This window comes from Vicia villosa, linkage group LG7 (genome assembly GCF_029867415.1).
Source record: "Vicia villosa cultivar HV-30 ecotype Madison, WI linkage group LG7, Vvil1.0, whole genome shotgun sequence".
Lineage (NCBI taxonomy): Eukaryota > Viridiplantae > Streptophyta > Magnoliopsida > Fabales > Fabaceae > Vicia > Vicia villosa.
Genome location: NC_081186.1, coordinates 112,846,779 through 112,872,393, shown reverse-complemented (window position 1 = coordinate 112,872,393; position 25,615 = coordinate 112,846,779). Strand labels below are relative to the sequence as shown.

Sequence of the window (25,615 nt, the reverse complement as noted above, 5' to 3'; positions counted from 1 at the left end):
AAAAGATTTATTTATACTTGAAAATTATAGATAAATATATTAGAACGTTATACTTTTTTCATCAAAATAAGTTATAGATCAGTATATTTATAATTATTTAATGAATAAAATTACACTAAGTCTAGAGCATAAATTAAAGACTATGTATATAGGTTATTAAAAAATAAATAATGAATAGAATTATATCTATTTTAAAGATTAAAATAAATATATTATAAATAATTTGGAATGTTTATTTGATTAAAAACACAATATTAATTTAATTTTTTAAAAATAAAATGAACTGAAAAAAATTAATTTTTATTTATACCAAATATTAGTATAATAAATAGAAAAATAGTTATGATAAGATTCTCCATTTATGGAATTTATAAATATTAAGTATAATAGAAATAATTCAGTAAGATACTCTTTATATGGAATAAAGAAATCTGAAGCGTTAATTAAATTAGAAGGTTAATATCGTTAGTTCTCGTTTCTCACCATAGATATCAGTTCTCACCGGATACGCTCCCTATATATATATATATATATATATATATATATATATTAAAGCAAATTTCAAATCTTACTTTACGTAATGTATTTTTGTCTTGTGATAAAATTGCCAATGTATATCACTTACTTTTATGTATAGAATCTCAAATCTTATGTTCTGCAATGTATTTTTGTCATGTGATAGAATTTTCAATGTGATATCACTGACGTTTATGTACAGAATCTCATATCTTATGCTACGCAATGTATTTTTGTCATGTGATAAAATTTCCAATGTGATATCACTAATTTTTATTTGTTTTTATTGAAGCTTCAAAACCATTCTCCTCACCATTTACTATTTTTTTCAACTAATTATTATATAATATTATCATATAAAAATTCATGTTACAATAATAAAAAAAGTTTAATTTAAGTGTGAGTATTATAAAATATTTTCTCATATTTACCTTTTAAAAGTAATTCTACATAATATTTATTTTATTAAATGAAAATATAAATGCCTTAATTGTTAATTAAAATTTAAAATTTCTCATGACTCTTTAACATAATTATTTTCTTCTTTTTTTAAGCGTCTTACTCTCATTAGTTACTCCCTCCGTTCCATTTTCTTCTTTTTTTAAGCGTCTTACTCTTATTAGTTACTCCCTCCGTTCCTTTTTAAGTGTCATTTTAGAAAAAACTCTTCAACCAAAATAGTGGATTATATAGTATTTATAACTGTTTCTATCAATAAAATTTTTTCCTTCTTGATTCGTATACTTAAGACGTACTGTATTATTTATATTATGTTTATAAATGTTCCTATTAATAAATTTCATTAATTCATAATTAATATGTTTGAAGGAGTATCCTATGTGACTTCTGTTAGAAAGTTATTATCAAGCTATTTTTGTAATGAAATTTTGATTGAGATCTCTCGACATTTATAACAATTAAAGAAGTAAAAATATAGGTGTATTTTTTTACTTTCTTCTAGAAAGTTATTATCATACTATTTACTTCATTTATTTTTATTTATGAACAAATTTTAATATTTTTAAAATGAGTTTAAAGGTAATGTACTGACAGTTTAAATTAACTTTACATATACAATCAATTAAAATCCTTACATTTGCCATGTCATATTATTATTTTTAAATTAAAATTATATTTTAATTGGATACATGGTTGTGATTGATTGACAATATAAAAATATTTATACTGTAAATGCATATCTCTTTTTCTCATAATTCATATATCATACTTATATAGTTCTGATATATTATTTATTTAATGAACTTAAAAATTAAAATTTAATTATAAAAGAAAATAGAGGGAGTATTTATTTATTTGTATTATCAAATTCACTGTGTTGCATTACACACCACTTATGCATGTGTATCAACTTTGGAGTTCAGCCTCTTTATTTTGTATTTTAGATTTTATTTTTATCATTTATTTAATTACATTGAAACACTTATGCTTTGAATGAATTGTTAATAATTACCATGAAACGAAAGCATCCATATAGCAAACAAAAATATTATTTTAGTAAGATTTAATCAAACATAGTAAAATTTGTTGTTAGATGAATTTATATTAAACACCTCTACATATTGAAATAAAATTTTAATTTTTTTAAAATACTAAAGTATTCTACATATAAATGATGTTTTTATAACTCATCAATATTGGTAGTTATTTCATTCTTTCAAAATTATCCTCTCTTTACACAACAAAATCTTCCAGAAAGTCTTAAAAACTACATCAAAATGCGTGAGGAAGAAGGAATCGATGCTACGATTATGTCTTATGATGCTCTTCCAGAAAGACCTTCGTCTCCAACTGGTAAAAGAAAGTTTGATTCGAGTCAGAATACTCAAAAGAAGAAACCTAAGAAGTTCAAAATTCTGGTAAAAGGACAGTCTTCAACATCCTCTGAGAATGTTGCTCTTAATACATCTACAATATCTGATTGTAAGGTTTCTAACTCTGTTAATCCTTCTATATTTGTTTCTGCTACTAGATCAACTGTTTCACCCTTACTTACACCACCTTCATACACTTCGACCACAGTTACTACAACACCAATCTCATCACCACCATCAAATGATATCGCTCCTATAGCAAAATCCAAAGACAATCCAATCCCTCAAACAACAACAACATCGATAACCACCTCAACTCTTCCACAAGTTATTTTTAAACCGACCCTTCTTTCATCATCTTCCTCTAAATCTTTATTATCTTATGCATTTAGAACCTCTACAACCACCAAACCTCTAATCTCTACATCCTCTGAAACACCTCAAATATTTGTTTCTTTCCCAATAGTCTCTAAGGCTATTATCTGTGGTTCCTCTCCACCGATTTCTAACCTAACACCAACTTCTGATTTCAACATCTTTATTGCCATAATTTCCTCAAATAAACCAACCTCAATATACCAATCCAACCGATCCCTCTGACCATGACGCACCTCTCTATATGGACACCACCTTGTTGTAATCCACACAACCAATTTCACCTGTTCCTGAAATTTCTTTATTTGAAAACACTACCCTTGATGAACAAGAATATGAAGACCATACTTCAAAATCCCAACCTCCTGCCCTATCCTTAGGTGAAACAATATATTTGTTTAGAAATAGTGCATTAGAGAGGATTAAGGATCTTCAGGAAGAATCTGGTACCTCAAATGATTCTTCTAAGGTGACTTTGTGCTTGAACAACTTCATACAATGGATGTCTGACAAATTTCAAAAGATTTTCCATCTCTTAGAACAAGTCAGAGACACCATGGTAAAAGAGGCTGAAGAAAGATTAAGGGTTGAAGAAGAAAAGAAAGCTGCTGAGCTTGCAGGTGCTAAGAAGATGAAGAAGCTAAGACTCTTTCTCTAAAGAATACTTAAGGGACTTCCAGTACTTCAAATGATAAGTTATTCCCCCTTCTAATGAAGATTCTTGAGGATGTCAAGACAAAACAACAGCAGGTCAAAAAGCAACTTGACAACCAGGATGCTCAGAATGCTACTGTTCAAGAGATGTTGTCCAAGCTTGTGGAGAAAATCTCCCCCCCCGCTTACCCTTAAGCACTTTAGAATCCTCTATTTCTTCACAATTTCAGAAATTATTTCTGAAGTTTTTTTTTCTTTTTCTGTTTGGCTGTTTTGCGTTTTGATCAATGAAATGAAATGAAATTTGTGTCTTTGTTTTTCTCTCTCTGTTCCTTATTATGTGCTTAATCATGATAAAAATCGATTATCCCAACTGATAAAGAGTTGGTATCCTTATAATCATGTTATAAGAAGAGGAGTCTTATATAACTAGATATCTGACCTTGATCTCCTTGGTTTGTTCTCTCACTCAAAAGGTGGTCCTTAGTGTGATGTAGCCTTTTACTTGTACTTGCTCCCCGTAGAACTCAAATAGTGATCCATTTAAAGCTTTTAAGTCTTTAGGATCGAGGAAAAACATCTCAAATGTATCCCAATAGAGGATATTTGTGAAGCTTCCTTAATCTATGAAAAATCTTATGATTTCCATATTATCACCTCTAACTGTGATTATCATTGGCTCGTTGGTATAAGGGTGAATGCCAGATGCATCCTTTTCTGAGAAGGTGGTCTCGATCTCTAACGTCCTCGTCACGCCTTCCTTCGTCTCCCTCGGGAGATCCACTATATTCAATACCTAATAGGCATACGCAAAGCTAGTCTCCCCTAGAAAATCCTCCTATAATTGTATTGAGCATATGGCATATGACCTTGTCACCATCTTATTTGGATAACTCATTTCCCTTTCTAGATCTAGGTCTTCCTGTGTCGTTTCGTCCAGGGGATTTAGACCCGCATGACCTTTGGGAGTAATCACCTTTGACATACTTTTTGAGGTGTCTCTATTGGATCAACCGCTCGATCTCCTTCTTGAGTTGGTAACATTCTTCTCTGTGGTTCACTTTAACTTTATGGAACTTAAACCATATGTCTGGATCAGGTCCCATAATATCCTCCTTTGGGACTAGAGACGTAGGGATATCATACAAGTGGAGAACCTCCCGGTAGACCTGTTCATGACGAGTGTTCAGAGGCATGAAGCTCTCCATCTTCTTTCCTACTTTCTTGAATGCAACTTTGTCCTTGATGGACGGGGTATATTTGCTCTTTCGTGGGTGCTGCCAGCCTTTGGCACTAGGTGTATGATCTTTTATGACTCATGCCTTTTTCCCAACGCTGCTCTATTCGCACTTTATGTATCATTCTGCCCTTGTGACCACTTATTCTAACAAAGATATCGACCTTTGGGAAATAGAATTATTAAAGTGTCCTTCTTTGAGACCCTCCTTGAAGTTTCCTTATGGTGGCTTCATTATAACGAGAGATGTATTTCGTTAGTGACTCTGAGGGGCCTTGTCATATGTTAAACAGACTGATGGTAGCCATATTCTTGTGTCGACTAGATGTGAATTACTGAACCAATTTCTTCACCATTCCCTGATAGTTGGCAACAGAAGCTCAAGATAAGCCCATGTACCATCACAAGGTAGCATCTCTAAAAGTGCCAGACAATAACTTGCACTTCAAGGAGTCAAACGCTCCGATGATGGTCATTTGTATGTTGATGAAGGCGACATGCTCGTAAATGTAACACCCAAATCTACCCGATAAATTATACGGAAAATCAGAGTATAAATTCCAAACAAGTTCATTTGAGGTATCACATATTCGTCATCTCAAAAACATTTACGGCTTACTTGCCTTCATATAGATACATAGCACAAGAATTTAAAACAATAATCAAATCATTACTAAAAATCACTTTGTTTAAATTCAATAATTAACTCGCAGCGGAATCAACAAACTTCATAAATATTCAATTCAAGTCGTAGCATCAGTGCACGGTAACTTTAAGTTACAATTTAAACCAAAACCATATAAAAAATCAGCAAAAGAAATAATAATTAAAACAATCGTTTTATCCCCTCGAGTGCTACGTATCAGAGCAAGACACCAACTCGACTAACAGCAACTAAAGACCTCATAAAATCACTTCAAAACTTCCACCGCTATCTTGAGTACCTGTCCGTTTCCCACGGTAAGGGAAACATCATTCAGAAGGAGTGAGATATCGAAAAATATAAACAAAAGTATGATAATTAATATATTAGACAGGAATCATACAATCATCACCACTTCCAAACAACAATTATAATTACAACCTTAGCAACAATTTGTAACAACAATTATAACAACCATCGACAACAACGGGTGAGATATCAAACAATATAAATAAAGTCATGATAAAAAAGTATATTACGGTTCAAGTCCTAATATATATCTCACGTTTCAACTCCAATCAACCAATTCAAAATCAAAATCAAATAATCACGCACAACGCCGCAATAAAACAAATGAATGAGACACGACTAATGCATCATGCATATGGTACCCAGGGCTTCATCCCCCATTGCTAATTGCCAGTTAACAGAGGCATCAAGGCATAAGCCTTCGTCACTAATTTGCCAATCCAGGCCGTCGCAAAAAATGCATAAGTATATGAATGCAACAAACACACACAACAAACAACATCATCGTCACAAAGGCATAAGCCTATATCGTCGCTATACCAATAAATAGAGGTATACATCGTCAATGAAACACCCTTCAACTTCGCATAAAACAACAACAATTAATTTCATCGAATCAACACGACAGAATCACAACAAATAATCCATGGAAAAATTCATACACCTTAATCCCACATACAACCATCATATTCCTGGTTATATAATTCGAACTCCACCCTTACCTTGGTAAATATGGACTCTTTCACCATAGCTCTAAGCTTTTCTCCAAAAGAAATCCTTTCTAACATCAACTAGAGACACACCTAAACACCAGTTCGGTAATCAGCTTACCAGACGAACTTAAAACCCTCAAAATCAAAATCGCTCCGGTCAGAACTTACCTCTATGAGTCAGGAACGTTGTGTCCAAGTACCATAACGATCCAACGGTTGGATTGAGAGATATGCCCGATTTGCCAAGGTGACCCTATGCTGAAACTTGCTGCGAAAATTAAGGCTTCCTCCATAATTTTCTTCTTCTCTCAAGTGCTCCTCCCTTCTTTCTCTTCTCTTTTTTATTTTTCCTTTCTCCCCAAAAATAAGTTATGAGACTCCAACTCTAAAACCCTAATTTTCTCCTCTTACTATCTCTTTTCTCTTAATGGGCTTAACCCATAATCCATCTATTATGTTTCTACTACTAAGGCTCAATTAACTTTATCTCTCATACAACATAATTAACCCAAATAACACAAACACACATACAATTAAATATTTCAAATAATTATTATATCACATAATAACTAAATAAATAAATAATTATTAAAAATACCAAATAGTATAATTACTAATATAATTAATAAAAATATTGATAAAATCGGGATGTTACAGTAAAGATCATTGTGCCCATCAAACTTCACAAAAGAGGGAGACCTGAACCCTTCAGAGACAAAAACTTCCTATATTTCATCTAAAAGTGATTAGTGGTCCAACACTTCCATCTCCTTTGCAGGTTTAGCCTCTTCCTGGCGTTGTTGGACGTTGTGGACATTGTTTTCTAGACTTTGGTTTTGATGGTGCAGTTCTTCCATGGCAGCGCACATCTTTGTTAGGGTATTTTAATCACTACTACCTCTGGTGTCTTATGGTGTGGGATATTGTGCTCTCCTATAAACCATGATTGAGAACATTTAGGTCTAGGAGTGGAGGTTTTGATGAGTATCAGATTGTTGATGGTAACCAAAGGTGTGGCACAGGTTAGTTTTACTAAGACCCCATGGTGGGCGCCACTGTACTTATCAAAAAGTACATAATGTGTGGTATCTCAGTAATGGTAGGGGTGACTGCAGGCCTTAGTATTTTTCTGGTGGTTTAGGCTTGCTCGCGGTGATGAAAGAGCCAACTCACGTGAGGCAAGAAGCTCTGTGACTTTTGAGGGGTATTTTTCGTGTATTATGTTATATTTTTCTAGTGCTTGAGATGAGATATTTATAGATACTCTAGGGCCTAGAGTTCATGGAATTCTTAAGAAATGGTAACCGCTCCCTTTTGACCGGGGGAAGTTGTTGATTGCTTATCTCTTAGGGATTAATGGGCATGACTTCGCATATGCAGTTAGGGACTGGATAAATAGTATTATCCATGTTTGCCTTTAGGGAGAGCCCTTATGCCACATAAAGGATACGCCCTGGGCGACGCCTAATGGGGCGGGCGCCTGACGTAAAACATACGCCACCCTATTTGGAGGCCCTGACAAATATATCACTACATGTATAATTTTATATATTATATTAATAGCTAAATACCTTCTTTGGTTCCGTATCTTTACCTCAGGGCCCATTTTGATCCCTTACTTTTAAAAAAGACTGGTTGATTCCTTATCTATTCAAACAACGCCATATAAGTCCTTTCCGTCAAATTGTCTCAAACGATGTCTAATTTTGTACAAGTGGTAGGCAAGTTGGCATTCATTCTTCATCTTCTTCTTCGTTTTATCTTTGTAGTTTATGGAAATATCTATAGAATAGAACGAACCCTAAATCGAATTAAGGAATACCTTTATTGTTGTTCCATCACCATTCTTTGAAATCGTGAGTTCTATCAACCATGAGTTATGGTCATTGTTCATTCGTTGTGAAAAGAAATGATCTGAAAGTTTTGATTCTAAGGTATGCACAAGTTCCAATATGCGATGGAAACCTATATGCCACATTGGAGACATAAATGTTCTTCGCACGACAACAACAGTTAGCAATTTTGAAAAATAATTTTGAGATTGTCCATATTTTAAGGTAAAATTTCTCAAAAGACCTTCATCATTGACAAATTAAGGTATAACATTGTTCGTTGGTTATTTCTTGATTTACACAAGGTTCTACTCAAGCTGGGTGTGACTTTTTTTATTGGTTCTATGAGGAAGTGGTAGCTAAGAAGAACCAATTTGTGATGAAACAAAAATGTAGGTTAGAAAATTTAACAAAGGAAATTGGTGCAGCGAAAATGGAGGTAAAAAGCTAAGGTTGACAAATGAATATCAAAACAAAGATTGGTTGGAAATTCAAATTCAAATAAAGAACATTATCAATTGGAAGAATTTTTGGAAGATAATGTTTTTCCTTGTTTTCATTTTATTAGTTTTAAGGATGTTTTAATTTTGTACCATTATGAAAGTTATGTAGCAGTAGCAAGTTATGTATCCGTTTGTTAAATTTAATGGTATCAATTATTTTTCCATTATGGACCCGTTATATTAACTCTGTGTATGTAATTCAACATAATTAAGTGTGTAACATAATTCAACCCTGTATATGTTTCAGTGTGTAACATAATTTAACAGATGCGAATTAAACATTTGTCTTAAACCGATATTACACCAACTTGTTCAGAATACATAAACAGATGCGAATTGGAAACTGTTTCGTCTTCCAGTCCTGCCGTGATTTTTCTGTTACGACTTGCCTTCTCTAGGGCTGGTAATGGTATGGTTAATTGAAATAACTGAATTGTATCCAACCATAGTAAAAATTTATATGAACCGGACCGTTTAAATTTGTTCAGAATCTAACTGAACCAAATAATTGGTTCGGTACACCGGTTATAAGTTTCGAACCATACCGAACCGTTACGAAAAGAACCGTTGGTTAGAACTCTTATATTAAAAAAAAAATTAATAATTAGAAATCATTACTATTTTTGTAAGTATTTTTTTTTTTACATAATTTGTTTCATTAAGATAACAAAATTAAAAATCAAGCAAGTTAAATGTTATCATAAATCACAATGCTCAAATCAAGTTTTAAATAATTTTTTCAAAGCAACCAGTAAATGACATTTCTAAATACAATCCGCCCTTCTCCATATGCGAATTGGAAACTGTTTTGTCTTCCAGTCCGCCGGTCACTGGGCCACTGCGCGTGGTTCATCGACGGTGGATTCTCCGTCCTCTCTACTCCGTTCTGGCTCTGCGTTTTCTTAGTCCATATTTGACTGTCTCAAAGAGAAGTAAGATTTTATCCTTCTAACTTCTGCTTTGATTGAAATTTGAAACTTACTTTTCATTCCTTCCGGTTTGAAACAATTAATTTTCTTACTCCTAATACAGTAAATAAAATTTCATAGAAAATAAAGGTTTTCGATGCTTATATATAATAATTCATGATTGCTTTCTACGTATTACCGATAAAAGTTACACATATCAATACTCCTATTTCTGGATTTGTTATTTCAACTTTCATAGAGAAAATTTACATTCAAGTAAGCAACTAAAGTTGCCAAACCTAACAAATTAAGTTGACTTGTGAACCAAGTATATCATATTTTCATGGAAGGAATCAAAGGCAAAGAATAGATTCATTCTACCAATTTCTTTGAGTGTCCGTTTTGTAATTTATCTAACACACACTTAGAATATTCACATACTTTTTTTAAGTAACAATCAAGGAAAATTTCATAATAAGTATGTAGGCTCTCTCCCGCTCACACACACGTACCCTCGCTTGCTTTATGCAATGATAAATGAAAATTACATAATAGTTAAAACAATCAATACATCAAATTTGAGAGAGTATTACGAAGTAAATAAAACATTATTCTGCGATGAAAACCTTCAAATGGTTGATAGATTTGACGAGTACAGAGATGAAGAGACAATAGACAGAAAATGAGCATTTTGAGATGAAAGAAACCCTTCATCAAGTTTGAGTATCACAAGCTTGCTTGTTCCCTAAAATAATGAACAATAAATATGATTACATTTTTTATTTGATCAAAGACTATAGACAGAAAGCTTGTGTATGTACTAACATGAGTTGAGAGGAGTACCTAAAAGAAAACTTGCATGTTGTTGAACCAATTTCCATGTCATAGTCACATGATGCTCTTCTGTTAAGGTTGAACCAATTGCACATCTGATAACAAATGCTCCATCAACCTCACAATGACTCATGTATGCCTTACCGGAACCATTAACTGAATCTAGCAACTTACGATACACTTCATTCACCAAATATCCATCATTCATCATTTTTCCAATATAGTAACAATCTCCACTTTCATTACTAATGTTAATTGCTGATGGAGATATCCTAAAGCAAACCAAAGCGAATCTTGTTGGCACAACTATTTCGAACCTCTCATCTTTCCTCACCAGTCCTTCAAATGTTTTAGCCATTTCCACATGATTTCTCAGAAATTTCTTGAGATTTTCGACACCGTAGCTTCGAATAACAATCCATAGTTTCAATGAATTGAATTTCCTACTCAAAGGTATTTGCCAATCTTTGTAATCAATCACTTGCTTCGAATCAGAATTAATGTTCCTCAAGTATTCAGGATATGTCGACAGTGATTTTGTCAAAGCACTGTGATCTTTCACCCAAAGACAGCAACATGCTAAATTAGTCAAAAACCATTTATGAGCATTAAAACTAAAAGAATTTACATCTTCAATTCCATCAATGTAATGTCTGAATTCAGGACAAATACAAGCTGAACCTGCATAAGCAGCATCCACATGAACCCAAATATCATACTCTTTTGCCACATTACATAATAACTTTATAGGATCAATAGCATTCGTTGCGGTTGTGCCAACGGTTGCACATAAGAAACAAGGAACCAAACCATTTTCAACATCTAAAAGAATGGTAGAAAGAAAAGACTCATGAGACAAAGAAAAAAAATTGGACCCTTTAGTTTTAATGACTCTAAAATTTTGTGCATGAATTCCAACAATTTGAGTAGCTTTTTGAAGTGCACTATGTGTTTGATCTGAACAATACACAACAAGTTTTCCGATATTTTCTTTTCCAATTTTAGAAAGTTTTTCATCTCTAGCAGCCACTAGTGTACACAAAATAGCCTCACATGTTGTACCTAACAAAACACCACCACCACCATCTTTAAAATTTGATGAAAAAATAAAACATTTTGGTAAGTTAAGCATTTTTGCAAGCCAATTCATAACAATGGTTTCAAGCTCAGTTGCAGCGGGTGATGATAACCAATTGAATCCAACAACATTGAATCCATTGCTTAACATTTCACCTACAAACCCTGCAATGCTACCACTACTAGGGAAGTAAGCATAATAGTTTGGACTCATCCAATGTGTGATTCCAGGGATTATATGCTGTTGAACATCTTCAAGGATTGATTCAATGGATTCTGGTTCAAATGGAGGTGAAGATGGAAGTTTTTTGGCAAGGTAACCAGGCTCTACTTTGCTTAAAACAGGATAGTTTTCAATGTTTTTATAGTAATCTGTGAGGAAATCAATCATCATGTAGCCTTGTCTTTTGAATTCTTCAAGGTCTAAAGGATTCATGATTCTTATTGAATTGATTTTAGGAAGGTTGGAGTGTGATATATATTAAAGGTATAGCTTTCTTTATAACATACAACCCAATATATAGATTTGGTTTTCAAGTGTTTTGGTGGAGAAGATTTGTTCATGCATTCAAAACGTTTCTTACGGTTTAAACTTTAAACCTTTATAATTTAAAATATCAATTTTATATATGAAGACTAATGTTCTGAATGCATAAATGTGTATAAGATGACAGAAAATTCCCTCACAACGGCATCATACATAAAATTGTTTTTCATCAAATTGTGTAATCCAGTTCGAAGGTAAGTTCTGACATTAAATGATTTCAACCCTCATCCGATTGCAGTTGGCTACACCTTATTTATGTTGAACAACTACGAAGTGATAGCTTGTAATTAAAACGTTTAACTTTTCCTATTATATTATGCTACTTGACAATAATGCAATTACTTTTTGTCCTTATTATAGAAATAATTTACTTTTATAATGTAAAACAGGGAAGATTGTTAGGATGTAAAACATGTTACAGACTTAGTACCACGGTTTTCTTGTCCAAAAGCTTATATATTACTTTACTCCTCACGTGAAATCGACTTCAATTCAAGTTATGACAGAAATTTTTGAGAAAATAATATGGGGTATGAGTCTTCTTTTGTTTCTTTATTTTATAGCTTAATTTTGCTATTTTACTAAATGTTTGATGACAAATTTTCACTGCAGTTAGTAAATTAGTTTCAGAGAATCAGAATTTGCTAGTAAATTTTTTTGCATTGAGGACTTAAGAGTGTATACTTTGATAGAACACAATGCTTTTTTTTGTCACCTATGAAAAAGAGTTGGGATTGGATTTACGATTTGAAGTAAATGGTAGTTTTTGATTGTAATATAGGAACTTTAAACTTCACATAATTGAGCTCCCATATCTCTTCTATAACACCAAAATAAGCTATGGATGCGAAGATGGGACTTTTATCCTTTGAACTAGAGAAGTGCATTGAAGAAACCATTATCATTATCCCACTATTTTGAATGGTACTCTTATTATCCTGCGATTTTCTATAGAAGAAAAATTTATTTATATCATACCCACCCCAACATAAGACATTAAAAATATGCTCATAAGCTAGAAACTTTAATATATCTGAAGCATTATTATCATTCATAAGTTTGGTTTTAAACCATTTTGAGAATATTCTGTTATGCTCTTTCAACGCCCATTTTTCTGACATTCGAGGGTTTTTCGCTTTGACAATGATTTCATGTGTATTCAAGTATGGCTGAACCTTATAAGTGTTATTTAATATATACAAACGTGCTTGAAAAACTTCCCCTTCACCTATATGCTTAACCTTTAGATGTGTATCCTTACCGTCACATCTTCCGTTGCGACGAGATTTAGGTAATCCTACAGATTTTACATGTGACAAATACTCGGTACAAAACTCAACAGTTTCTTCTGAGATGTACCTTTCAACAATAGATACCGCCGGACGATAATGATTCTTCACATAGCCTTTCAATATCTTCATGTATCGTTCAAAAAGGATATATCGATCTTAAATAAACACGGCCATACACTTTAATCTCTCTAACTAGATGGGCTATTAAATGAATCATGATGTCAAAAAATGAAGGAGGAAAAAACATCTCAAATAGTCAAAATGGTAAAACAATTAATTAAATTATTATTATTTTTAACAAAAATACATATTTAAATAGATATTGATAGAAAAAATAATTTTTAATAACAAAAAAATTTGTAGTATTAATTTTTATAATTTAAAGGTATTTTTGTCCTTTAAAAAAATTACATTTCTCTCTCATCTATTTCTCTCATACTTCTCTTATAATAAACAAGAGCCATGTTATTGATACACTAATAAGTGCCAAAATGTACTTATTTTGTGTATGTAAATATTGGCACTTATCGATACTTTTGTTAATACCGTTTGAATAATTCCCCGTTTTGTGTATAAATACGTATACTTTGTGAATAGTTGTATTTTCATATACTTTTATACCATTTGATAGTTTTTCCTTTGTTTTTATAGGTATTCATGCTTATTGGAGCCTTGAGGAATAAAGTGTCAAAGGCACGGCTTCGATTTCGCAGTTTTGGTGCAAGCCCGCTTAGTCACCGTCAAGCGGACTTCCATAGGCTCAAAATAAGGATGACCAAAATCATCATTTTGGTTTCCATTCATTCATTATTGGATAGAGCATTGAATAAGCTTTCCAACGCTTCGAACCGAGCGCAATTCGGAGTTACGGTTCTCAACTTATGGCGAAAACAAGATTTCACTTTTGCTGTCATCCGCTAAGCAGAGGGGGTCCGCTGAGCGGAGCTCCAGCGGAACAAATCAAAGGCTGGATGCAATTTTGAGTCCGCTGAGCGGACATGCGCAGAATTTTCTTTATATTTCTTCATTTGAGACATTTTAGGGTTATGGTTTTGGGAAAGTTTTAGTCCCAACTCCATCATTTTCATTCTTAGATCAAAATTAGCTTAGAAAACAACTTCGGAGGTTGCATAAGGATGATCGGGGGTGGATTGAGCGTCGAACGGAGCTGACAAACTTGGAGATTTTCGGTTCATTTCTCTTCTTCTTTGTGTATTTCTCTTTGGTTGGGTTTCGTTTGTATATTTACTTGAATCTTATGTATATTTACCGATTATAATGTTATGTTTAACTTGCTTTACAAATCTGTGTTCATGTTGTTCTGGATTTTTGCTCTATGTTGGGGATTTGGGTTGCTTTAGAGATAAACTTCTTGAATCCTTATCTAGGATGATAATCTGTTGGCTCTGAACTCTAGAGATGGATTTAGAGCTAGCATTCACCGTTTGTATCTATTCGTAATGCTTTCGTGTTTGAGCGGCGCGCGAGAGATCGCCGACGCGAGAATACGGATGTTCTCGTGACTTCGCGTTAGAGATAACCTTAGTTGTGAGATGATCTCATTTGTGCTCCAGAGATGGACGCTTATGTGAGAGATACGTGATGACATAGATGAGTATCGTAGGTTGAGTATAACGGGTTGGTAAGTGTATGTTTGTGAAGAGTGAATATATTTACATTCCTGATAAGTTATTTCTCTTCTAAGGATGTGTTTATTTTTTCCTGTTTATATCTTTTTATCTTTTGTTTATTCAAATCCAAGCTCGAAACCGTAGAAACTGTTGAATGGCATCTCTCCATCTCTGAGGACGATAATTCTCGGATCAATATTTCCAAATCTTTTTTGTTGCTTGCCCTATACTACATTCAACAAAATGGCGCCGCTATGCCTGCTTCAACAAAATGGAGCCGTTGTCGGGGATGGTTGTTGAATTGCATCGCAATAGTTTATATGGTCTTGAGCTTTGTATATATCGTATATATTGTATAGTTTCACTTGTATATTTTCACTTGTATATGTTTACTTGTTTATATTCACAAATTTTTCTCTTTTTATATGATAATAGTATTTTGTGTTTCATACTTGTATATATGTGTTTGTTTGTGTACATAATTGTATATTTGCGTTTTCTTATATTCGTATAATTGTTGTATATATTTGTACCCGTAACTTTTGTTGAGTGGTTGGTTAGGACACTTTCTTTAGGCTTGTGCGGTGAGACGTCACCATGGCATGATTGGAGGAAGCTACTTCCCAAACACCGAAACAATAAAGGCGTCCAGCTAACGACGTAAAACAAGCGCTTGTTGGGAGGCACCCCAACGGTTGTAAATGTTGTTTATATTTTTGTTTATGAGGAATTTAGGTGAAGTGGTGTGTGATTGGAACAGCTGGTGCAATTCTGATTTTTCTGAGTTCTGATGTGCCCGCTAAGCGAGCATAGCAGAATTTTGTTTTCCTGCTTTTGTTCCTGTCCACTTGGTTCACTTATTTTTCTCACTTTCACCAAGTCTAATTAGTAATATATATTAGTTTTGTTTTTCTAATTCTTTTATTGGTTGTTTGTACTCAAATTTTGTTCGGTAATTCGAAGATTTTTTAGGAGATTTTCCAAAGCTTGAGTGTTTCAATTTGCGGATGTATGGTAGGATATTATTTTTGAAGTTGTATCATTCAAAGTACTCATTTATCGATTTCTATAGCATAACATGTTTAGTAAACTTTTCATTTGTACAATTACCATACCATTCATTCTTTTGCATTACTTGCTTATTGATTGAATGACTTTAGTTCCCAAACTATAAATGTGAGGAAGCTTTCCATTGTTCACATATGCTTGAGACCACAATCTTTGTTTTAACTAGATTTTATTATGCTTAATCTTTTGTTTATGTTGATTTTATGAAAGCATGAAAAGGATCAAGGCATTTTGTTTCATTTTGAGCACAACCACCATAACTAAATAGTCAATTCACCTTGTGAGTGTGTGATCATTTGTTAACCCTTTTGACCTTTTTGTCAATGTCCGTGTTGTTTTTGCTAAATGCTTTTCTTTGAGTGTTTAGTTCTCATTTTTGCATGGATGATTGATTCTTTGTTTTCTTGAACCCTCAACCATGATTTTTGCTATGAATTTTTACCTTGCCTTAGAAAGTATGGAGTATTCATATGATGGTGTGGTTGAATTCAAGTTGAGGAGATAAATGGTTGCTACTTATGTGGTTGTTGCTATGAGGTTGAAAAGAAAGAAAAAGAAGAGAAAAAAATGTGAAAAGAAAAGAAAAGAAAAGAAAAGGAGAAAAAGTTTTGAAAAAGAAAAAGAAAAGAGAAGTGAATAATTGTGATAATAAGTATTGTGATTGGTTTGAGAAACTTGTGGTTATGGAAGAAGTTTAATCGAGGTTTTGTTGTTTGAATCTTTGGTGGATTGATCACTCTCTTAGGTTTAGGCCAGTTTTTGTTTCGATTAGCCTTAGAACATATCCCTTGTTTGTTAACCAAGCCACATTACAACCTTGAAAAGCCCTTGTGATTCTTGCTTTTGTATCTTCAATGTGATTTTTGGATGAATGCATAATTTAATCTTTTGTTTGCAAGATTTTTGGATGAGTGTTAAAAGTCCTTCACCTTTGTGTGTTCTTCATCCATTGATGAAATTTTGCTAGGTGTGATTCATGAGATAGCATGTATTGGTTTAGAATGTTTTGCATGATTTTTGTACTTAAGATTAGTTTCACTTACATGTTGTCGTTGTAGGATAGTGGTAAGTATTTACTTTGTATATACGTTTTTGTGTTGAACCATACATTTATTTTTGTTTTTCAAAACTGGTTGATTCACAATTCTTTGGTTTATTACTTTTGATTCTTTGATTTATTTGACATTGTTTGAGGACAAACAAAGTTTCAAGTTGGGGAGAGTTTGATAAGTGCCAAAATGTACTTATTTTGTGTATGTAAATAGTGGCAGTTATCGATACTTTTGTTAATACCGTTTGAATAATTCCCCGTTTTGTGTATAAATACGTATACTTTGTGAATAGTTGTACTTTCATATACTTTATACCATTTGATAGTTTTTCCTTTGTTTTTATAGGTATTCATGCTTATTGGAGCCTTGAGGAATAAAGTGTCAAAGGCACGGCTTCGATTTCGCAGTTTTGGTGCAAGCCCGCTTAGCCACCGTCAAGCGGACTTCCATAGGCTCAAAATAAGGATGACCAAAATCATCATTTTGATTTCCATTCATTCATTATTGGATAGAGCATTGAATAAGCTTTCCAACGCTTCGAACCGGGCGCAATTCGGAGTTACGGTTCTCAACTTATGGCGAAAACAAGATTTCTCTTTTGCTGTCATCCGCTAAGCAGAGGGGGTCCGCTGAGCGGAGCTCCAGCGGAACAAATCAAAGGCTGGATGCAATTTTGAGTCCGCTGAGCGGACATGCGCAGAATTTTCTTTATATTTCTTCATTTGAGACATTTTAGGGTTATGGTTTTGGGAAAGTTTTAGTCCCAACTCCATCATTTTCATTCTTAGATCAAAATTAGCTTAGAAAACAACTTCGGAGGTTGCATAAGGATGATCGGGGGTGGATTGAGCGTCGAACGGAGCTGACAAACTTGGAGATTTTCGGTTCATTTCTCTTCTTCTTTGTGTATTTCTCTTTGGTTGGGTTTCGTTTGTATATTTACTTGAATCTTATGTATATTTACCGATTATAATGTTATGTTTAACTTGCTTTACAAATCTGTGTTGATGTTGTTCTGGATTTTTGCTCTATGTTGGGGATTTGGGTTGCTTTAGAGATAAACTTCTTGAATCCTTATCTAGGATGATAATCTGTTGGCTCTGAACTCTAGAGATGGATTTAGAGCTAGCATTCACCGTTTGTATCTATTCGTAATGCTTTCGTGTTTGAGCGCCGCGCGAGAGATCGCCGATGCGAGAATATGGATGTTCTCATGACTTCGCGTTAGAGATAACCTTAGTTGTGAGATGATCTCGTTTGTGCTCCAGAGATGGACGCTTATGTGAGAGATACGTGATGACATAGATGAGTATCGTAGGTTGAGTATAACGGGTTGGTAAGTGTATGTTTGTGAAGAGTGAATATATTTACATTCGTGATAAGTTATTTCTCTTCTAAGAATGTGTTTATTTTTTCCTGTTTATATCTTTTTATCTTTTGTTTATTCAAACCCAAGTTCGAAACCGTAGAAACTGTTGAATGGCATCTCTCCATCTTTGAGGACGATAATTCCCGGATCAATATTTCCAAATCGTTTTTGTTGCTTGCCCTATACTACATTCAACATACACCCAATTTTAATAGAGCGTATTCTACACCTTAAATCTATAATATAAGAAAATTTGTTGTTTTGGAAATCACAAAAATACCCTTTTGTTATCTTATTCTAAATTATAAATTTGAGGGCAAGAAATATCTTTTGTTGGTTTTTTCAAACTCACTTTTCACTTTCCAACTCACTTTTCATTTTTTCACTTTTCACTTTTCCAATTCACTTCTCACTTTTCACCTTTCACTTTTTATTACATTATTATTATTATTTCTAGTAAATTATTAATCAACATATTCCAAAAAATTATTTTTTAATAAAAAGATTATTATGATCATTTTAAATGATTGATGATTTACATTTAAAATAGTATTTAATTTGTAAAAATTAACTTTAGTAATTGAATATTAATAACAAAGACATATAATTTGAAATAAATTTATTTTAAGATACAATATTTTTTAAGAAAATAATAATATTTTTAGTTTAAAAAAATATTTCAATTAAAATGAATTTAAAAATATATTTGAAAAGATATGTTATTGGATAAAATACAAAAATGTGTGTCACTTATCATTAACTTTGATTTATATGATTCAAAATATTAATATATTAATATATGTCACTAATAAAGTTTATACAATTAAAATAATGTTTGCTCAAATAAATATTAGAAAAATTATTATTTGTTAGGCTATGTACAATGGGGGTGTTGAAAAACAAATTCAATAGTTGAATTCTTGCAATGAGGGTGTTGAATAGGGTGTTTAAAGTGAGGTGTATTAATTGGTGTTGAAAATTTTCAACATGTTGAATGTAGAAAGAGTGGGGTCCACAAAATACTTTGTAAAATTTTATTGGTTGTTTTGAATGTTTAAATTTTTTTAGTGTGTTGTGAATGGTGGTGGAATGGGATGTTGAATTTTATTAAACAAAATCGTTGTAGTGAGTATAAATTGAATGTGTGTTGAATTATTAGGTGGAAGAAAGAGAAGATAATGTGTAGTATAAAAAATGAAAAAGAAGAGTGTTGAATAATAAAACCATTGTACATAGCCTTATTGATATCATCTCACAAATATAAGTTATATATATATATATATATATATATATATATATATATATATATATATATATATATATATATATATATATATATATATATATATATATATATATATATATACGGAAAAAGTGTACTACTTATTCAATTGTAACATACTACTATTATTTATAGTGAAATTCTATCAGTATCAAATCCTATTGAATGCAATCATTTTGTTAATAATTGTATGGATGATAATTATTATTTGGCAAAGGAAAAATAAATGCAATAAAATTTTAACAAATTTTTTTTCTTCTAATATGAAAATTATAATAGAACAATGAAACTATTAATTCGAATATTTAAATATGAAAATTAATCAACTATTAAAATATTGAATATTAACGGTAACATGAAATTACTGATCAAAATATTGAATATTAACGGGAACATGAAGTTACTGATCACACTATTGAATATTAACGAGAACTTGAAATTACTATTTCAAATAGTGAATATTAACGGAAACATGAAGTTACTGATCACAATATTGAATATTATGGGAACATGAATTTACTGATCACAATAATGAAAATTAATGGGAACCTAAAGTTGTTGATTAAATAGTAAATATTAACGAGAAGATGAAGTTACTGATCACAATATTGATTATTAACGGGAACCTGAAGTTACTGATTAATTAAAATATTGAATATTAATGTGAATATGAAGTTACTGATCAAAATAGTGAATATTAATGGGAACATAAAGTTACTAATCACAATATTGAATATTAATGGGAACCTGAAGTTACTAATTAAAATATTGAATATTAACGGGAACTTAAAATTAGTGATCAAAATATTGAATATTAACGGGAACATGAAGTTACTGATCACAATATTGAATATTAACGGGAACCTGAAGTTACTGATTAAAATATTGAATATTAACGAGAACATGAAGTTATTGATTGAAATATTTAATATTAACATGAACATGCAGTTACTGATCAAAATATTGAATATTAACGGGAACATGAAGTTACTGATCTAAATATTTTGAAATTAACGACGGAGACATGAAGTTATAAAAGGTTGTTTAGACACAATTTAATTTTGGTGCTTTCAATTTTGTTCCTAAATTTTTTTAGACACAATTTAATGTTAATTATTCTTATTTTTTTCATAAAAATGTTAAATACTTTTAATATATATTTTTTCTATTAAAAATATACATTTGAAACAAATGCGCGTCTCGTACCAAAACTCGTGCGAACGCACAGGTTTGTTACTAGTTATACCAAAAAAAAACTTTGTTGCACAAAATTCAAGACTACAGAAATTATTTAAAAAATAAAACTTGTGCACTGTTTGTATTCAATTACGGTGAAAATGTAAGAAATAGTGTACACTTATCATTTCTCAATAAACAATATATTAAATCTACTGTACTTCTCATTCATTTCTCACTCACTTCTCTCTTCTCACACTCTTTCTCACATATTTCTCTCTTTTTATTTTCATCTCAATACCCTGAATGTTTATGACATTTTCAATAATTTAAATGAATTTACTTGTGATTCAAACACACATAGTTGGATTGGATCGTTGAACCTAAAGTTTATTAAACACTAACTAATTAAGGTAGGCATGTGCTTATATCAGTACAACTATAGCATAATGTTTTGCTTTAAGTTGTCTTAAGGTTACTTGTTTTTGGTCTGTTTTTGTGGCTGTTTCAATTGTGACTAAGTGAAATGATTATTGTGATGATATTGATATATATCCACTTTATCGGTATCCTGACTATGTCTTTACACTTTTCTTTATTAAGACAAGTGTTTTGCTCAAACACAATCCATATATGATATATAGATGTAACTAATTAGGGATGCATATATAGATATAACTAATTAGGGATGGTAAAACGGGTCCGGCCCGTTGGGCATGTCCGTTTTGCCCGCACTTTTGTGTAGAGTGGACTAAGGTTTTAGACCATCACCCTTAAGTGTGACCGTTCTGTCCCGTTTTTTATGCGGCCTTCGAAATTAACTTAAATTTTGCATTTTCAGCTTTAAAAAGTATGGTGTCCGCGGGCTTAGCCTGTCCCGCCCTCACTTTTTTTGCATGACGGGCCAATGTTTTAGGCCCGCACTCTCAACTATGACCGTCCCGTTCTGTCCCATTTTTTTGCGGACTTTTGCAAAATTGGTCTAAACAGCGCGGGCATGTCCGTTTGCCACCCCTATACCTAATACATGTAATTCTAACTTAATATAAAACTGAAACAGCATAACATAGGCGCTGACATTTTAATTTATTATTTTCAAATTAATTATGATATAAAAAATAATATAACTTTTAAAAAAATAAAAATTTTAACTTATTATTAATTTATATCAATTTTTTTCGCATTTCATGTATTTTAATTATAAATTTATAGATATAGTTTTAAATTTATAGTATAAATGTTGTCAAGGTTGTCACAACAAGGCTATATTAGTTGGAAATCATATTTTATAGGATATATGATGAGTTACATTTGGACCTTGAGCGTACATCCACGTAGTGCTGTTAAAAAAATTCAAGGACTGAATCAAACTGCCGAACTGAAGTTAAAATAACTGAAACCGAACTGAAGTTAAAATAACTGAACCGTCATGTTTGGTTAGTGAACCATTCTAGAACCGAACCGTAATTGAAACCGAACCGAATTGAAACTGAACTCGAAGCGAACCATAATTGAAAAATGAAAAATGCTTAAAACAAGTAAAAAAAAATTAAAATTGAAAAATATCTTAATGGTTCGGTTCTTTGATAAACAGTTCGGGTCGAAAAATTGTGTCTTCTAATTAGGTACAGTTTGGAATTTCGAAACGGTATACCAAACCAATAATTTTGGTTCAGTTTGATTCTTAGAAAATTGAAACGGTTTGGTTCAGTTCGAATGAATTTTTATTATGGTTTGATTCGATTCGATTCAGTTTTTCTCACTAACTGTACCATGAACAGCCTTAAATTCACGACACCAGAATTTAACTTTTTTATCATAAATGAATAGAATGGGCTAAATAGGATAACAAAAATGAAATTAAGAGATTAACTTATAACATTAAATTAAGTTAATAGATTAAAACTTGTATTAAGCCATTATTTTAAGCAATGTTTTAAAAAACATATAGGTGATTTAACTTAAAAAATACCTGGACGCAAACAAGAACAAGCATGCATGATGATTCCAAGTGCTTTTTGAAGATTAAAATTAATATGGAGTTGATTATTGAAAATTAGTTTAGTAATTACACCGATTAGACCAAGAACAAAACTTAATGATTGACCTGAAACATGTAAAGTTAACCAAAACAGATCACAATCCTTGAAGTAACGAGCAACTATTGTTTCCATTATGATAAAGATACCCGTTCCAATATATTCAACACTCCATGGCTTCTTTTTTCAAGTTCATATTTACTTCTTATTTCAAGTTGATATTTAAGTTTCCAAATGCACTTGAACGTGTTTCAAATAACAAAAATTTGCATTAGTCGCAAAAAATTTTAAAGTCTCATATTGATTGAAGTTAGGGCATTGAAAAAGAGATATTAAAGCCTATCAATTAGACCATGGCCGCCCACCATTAATATCCACGCACCAATCCAAATTCCACAAAGTTTATATAGAGTGGTAGTCTTCACCACCTTACCAATCGATTTTGTAATGATGAGTTAGGTCAAACTCTAATATTGTTGGAAGCACTTCGAGCGAATATCCGTTGACATTCTTCATCTACAAGTTAGCCGATCCATTTTCTCGGCTCATGATACCACTGTTAAAAGCACTTCGAGAAGATCAACGAGTGAGAGACACACCAATTGTCGGGGCTTTTTTCAATTTACTGATATAGCTCTATATATTGATATCGAAATGGGTTAATGTTTGAAGGATGTTAGAACTTAATATCTTCCATTGAAGAAGATAGAGAAGTAGAGAGAAAAGCAGGTAGAAGAAAGCTTAGAGAAGTAGATAGAGTGAAGTTGCTAATCTTGTATTCAGCTTAGCTTACAAAGATGGTGCAACATAGTATATATACAAAGCTAGCCTAGCCCTAACTGTATTCTAACTAACTAACTGATCAATAACAGAAAGTAGTTACAAGTTAGGTGTAAGGCTATGCATTATTCTAACAGCCTCCCTCAAACTTAAGCATGATAGATATTAATCATGCCAAGATTGGATACAAAAGAATTAAACTTGGATGGTTGCAATGGCTTTGTGAGAAAGTCAGCCAGCTGTTCCTTGGAAGCAATGGGCAGCAATCGCAGCAGACCTTGTTGAACCTTTTCCCTTACTAAGTGGCAATCAATCTCCAAATGCTTGGTTCTTTCATGGAAAATAGGATTGGATGCAATGTGAATCACACTTTGATTATCACAATATAGTACAGGTGGTTTGGAACAAGTCACATGTAAATCTCGCAAGACATATAAAAGCCACATAAGTTCACATGTTGCTGATCCAAGAGCCCGATACTCAGCCTCTGAAGAACTTTTGAAGACTGTTTGTTGCTTCTTAGCTTTCCACGAAACTAGAGATGACCCTAAGAAGAAGCAGTAGCCTGAGGTTGATCTCCTTGTATCCATACAACCAGCCCAATCAGCATCCATGTAGCCTAGCACCTGAAAGTTGGAAGATCTGGGAAAGTACAAACCATATCCAGGATTCATTTTCAAATATCTAACAATTCTGCTAGCTGCCTGATAGTGAACTTGTGTAGGTTTGTGAAAGAACTGACTTAGCTGTTGTGTAGCAAGAGTAATGTCTGGCCTGGTGTTGTTCAGATAGACCAGTCTACGAATCAATCTTCTGTATGCAGTGATATCCTCTAAAGGGGAACTTTCATCATGATGGAGCTTTAATGATGGATCAAGAGGAGTAGTTGTTGGTTTTGAAGCTAGAAGACCTGAGTCTTTCAATAAATTCAGGCAGTATTTTCTCTGTGATATGGTAATTCCATCTTTGGATTGTGCAACTTCCAATCCAAGGAAATACTTCAATGTTCCCAAGTCCTTTATTTTGAATTTATCATTGAGAATGTCTTTGATGCATTTGAACTCCACTAAAGATGTACCTGCCAATATGATGTCATCTACATATACAAGTAAAACTGTGATGTTATCATCATGTTTCAAGGTAAACATAGAGTAATAAGCAGTGGATTGTGCATAGCCAAGTTTCAGTAGAAGTGAGGTAAGTTTCTCATACCATTTTCAACTAGCCTTCCTCAAACCATACAAGCTCTTCACAAGTTTGCAAACTTGATTTGGTTTGGAGCAAGAGACGCCTTGTGGTACATTCATGTAAACATCCTCATTCAAATCTCCATGCAGAAAAACATTATTCACATCAAGTTGATGTAAATGCCAATGATTGATTGAAATTGTGGCCAATAGAACTCTGACTGTGGACAGCTTGGCAACTAGTGAGAAAGTATCAAAAAATCCAATCTTTCAACTTGGCTATATCCCTTTGCAACCAATCTAGCCTTATACCTTTCTATAGATCCATCAGCTCGATGCTTGATCTTGTAAACCCATCTGCTACCTATAGGTTTAACAAGAGGTGGAAGATCCACCATTACCCAAGTACCATTGCTAGCTAGTGCATCTAATTCAGCCTTCATAGCCATTTTCCAATGTTCATCCTTACAAGCTTCTTCAAAAGTGTTAGGCTCATAATCATGTGTAATGGATAAACTGGATGACTTATGATTAGAAGACAATGAATTAAATGAGTGGAAAGAGGTGATGGGATAAGGAGTACCTGAAGTTGATGAATCAGCCAAGATGTTTGATGAATTGCACACATAGTCCTTAAGGTGAGATGGAGTATGTTTGATTCTGGTGGGTCTGGTAGAGGTTGTTGTGGAATCAGGGCAGTCATTAATGGTAGCTTCAGGAATAGTTTGGGTATTATCAGGAATGGAGACTAAGTCAGGT

The 25,615-nt window shown here is 32.6% G+C and overlaps 2 protein-coding genes across 2 annotated transcripts; one reads left to right on the top strand and one right to left on the bottom strand.

Moving 5' to 3' along the window:
* The first annotated feature begins 2,252 nt into the window (after positions 1-2,252).
* Positions 2,253-2,948, top strand: LOC131620000 (uncharacterized protein PB18E9.04c-like). Its single transcript, XM_058891027.1, has one exon. It carries the CDS (start codon positions 2,253-2,255, stop codon positions 2,946-2,948), a length of 696 nt encoding a protein of 231 aa, XP_058747010.1.
* Positions 2,949-10,207: 7,259 nt separating this feature from the next.
* On the bottom strand, positions 10,208-11,904 carry LOC131618309 (tyrosine decarboxylase 1-like). Its single transcript, XM_058889559.1, has 2 exons — positions 10,366-11,904; positions 10,208-10,267 (listed from the first exon to the last, which is right to left on the bottom strand). The coding sequence occupies exons 1-2, from the start codon at positions 11,867-11,869 to the stop codon at positions 10,236-10,238; spliced, it is 1,536 nt and encodes a 511-aa protein (XP_058745542.1). The 5' UTR covers positions 11,870-11,904; the 3' UTR covers positions 10,208-10,235.
* Between the last annotated feature and the right edge of the window lie 13,711 nt (positions 11,905-25,615).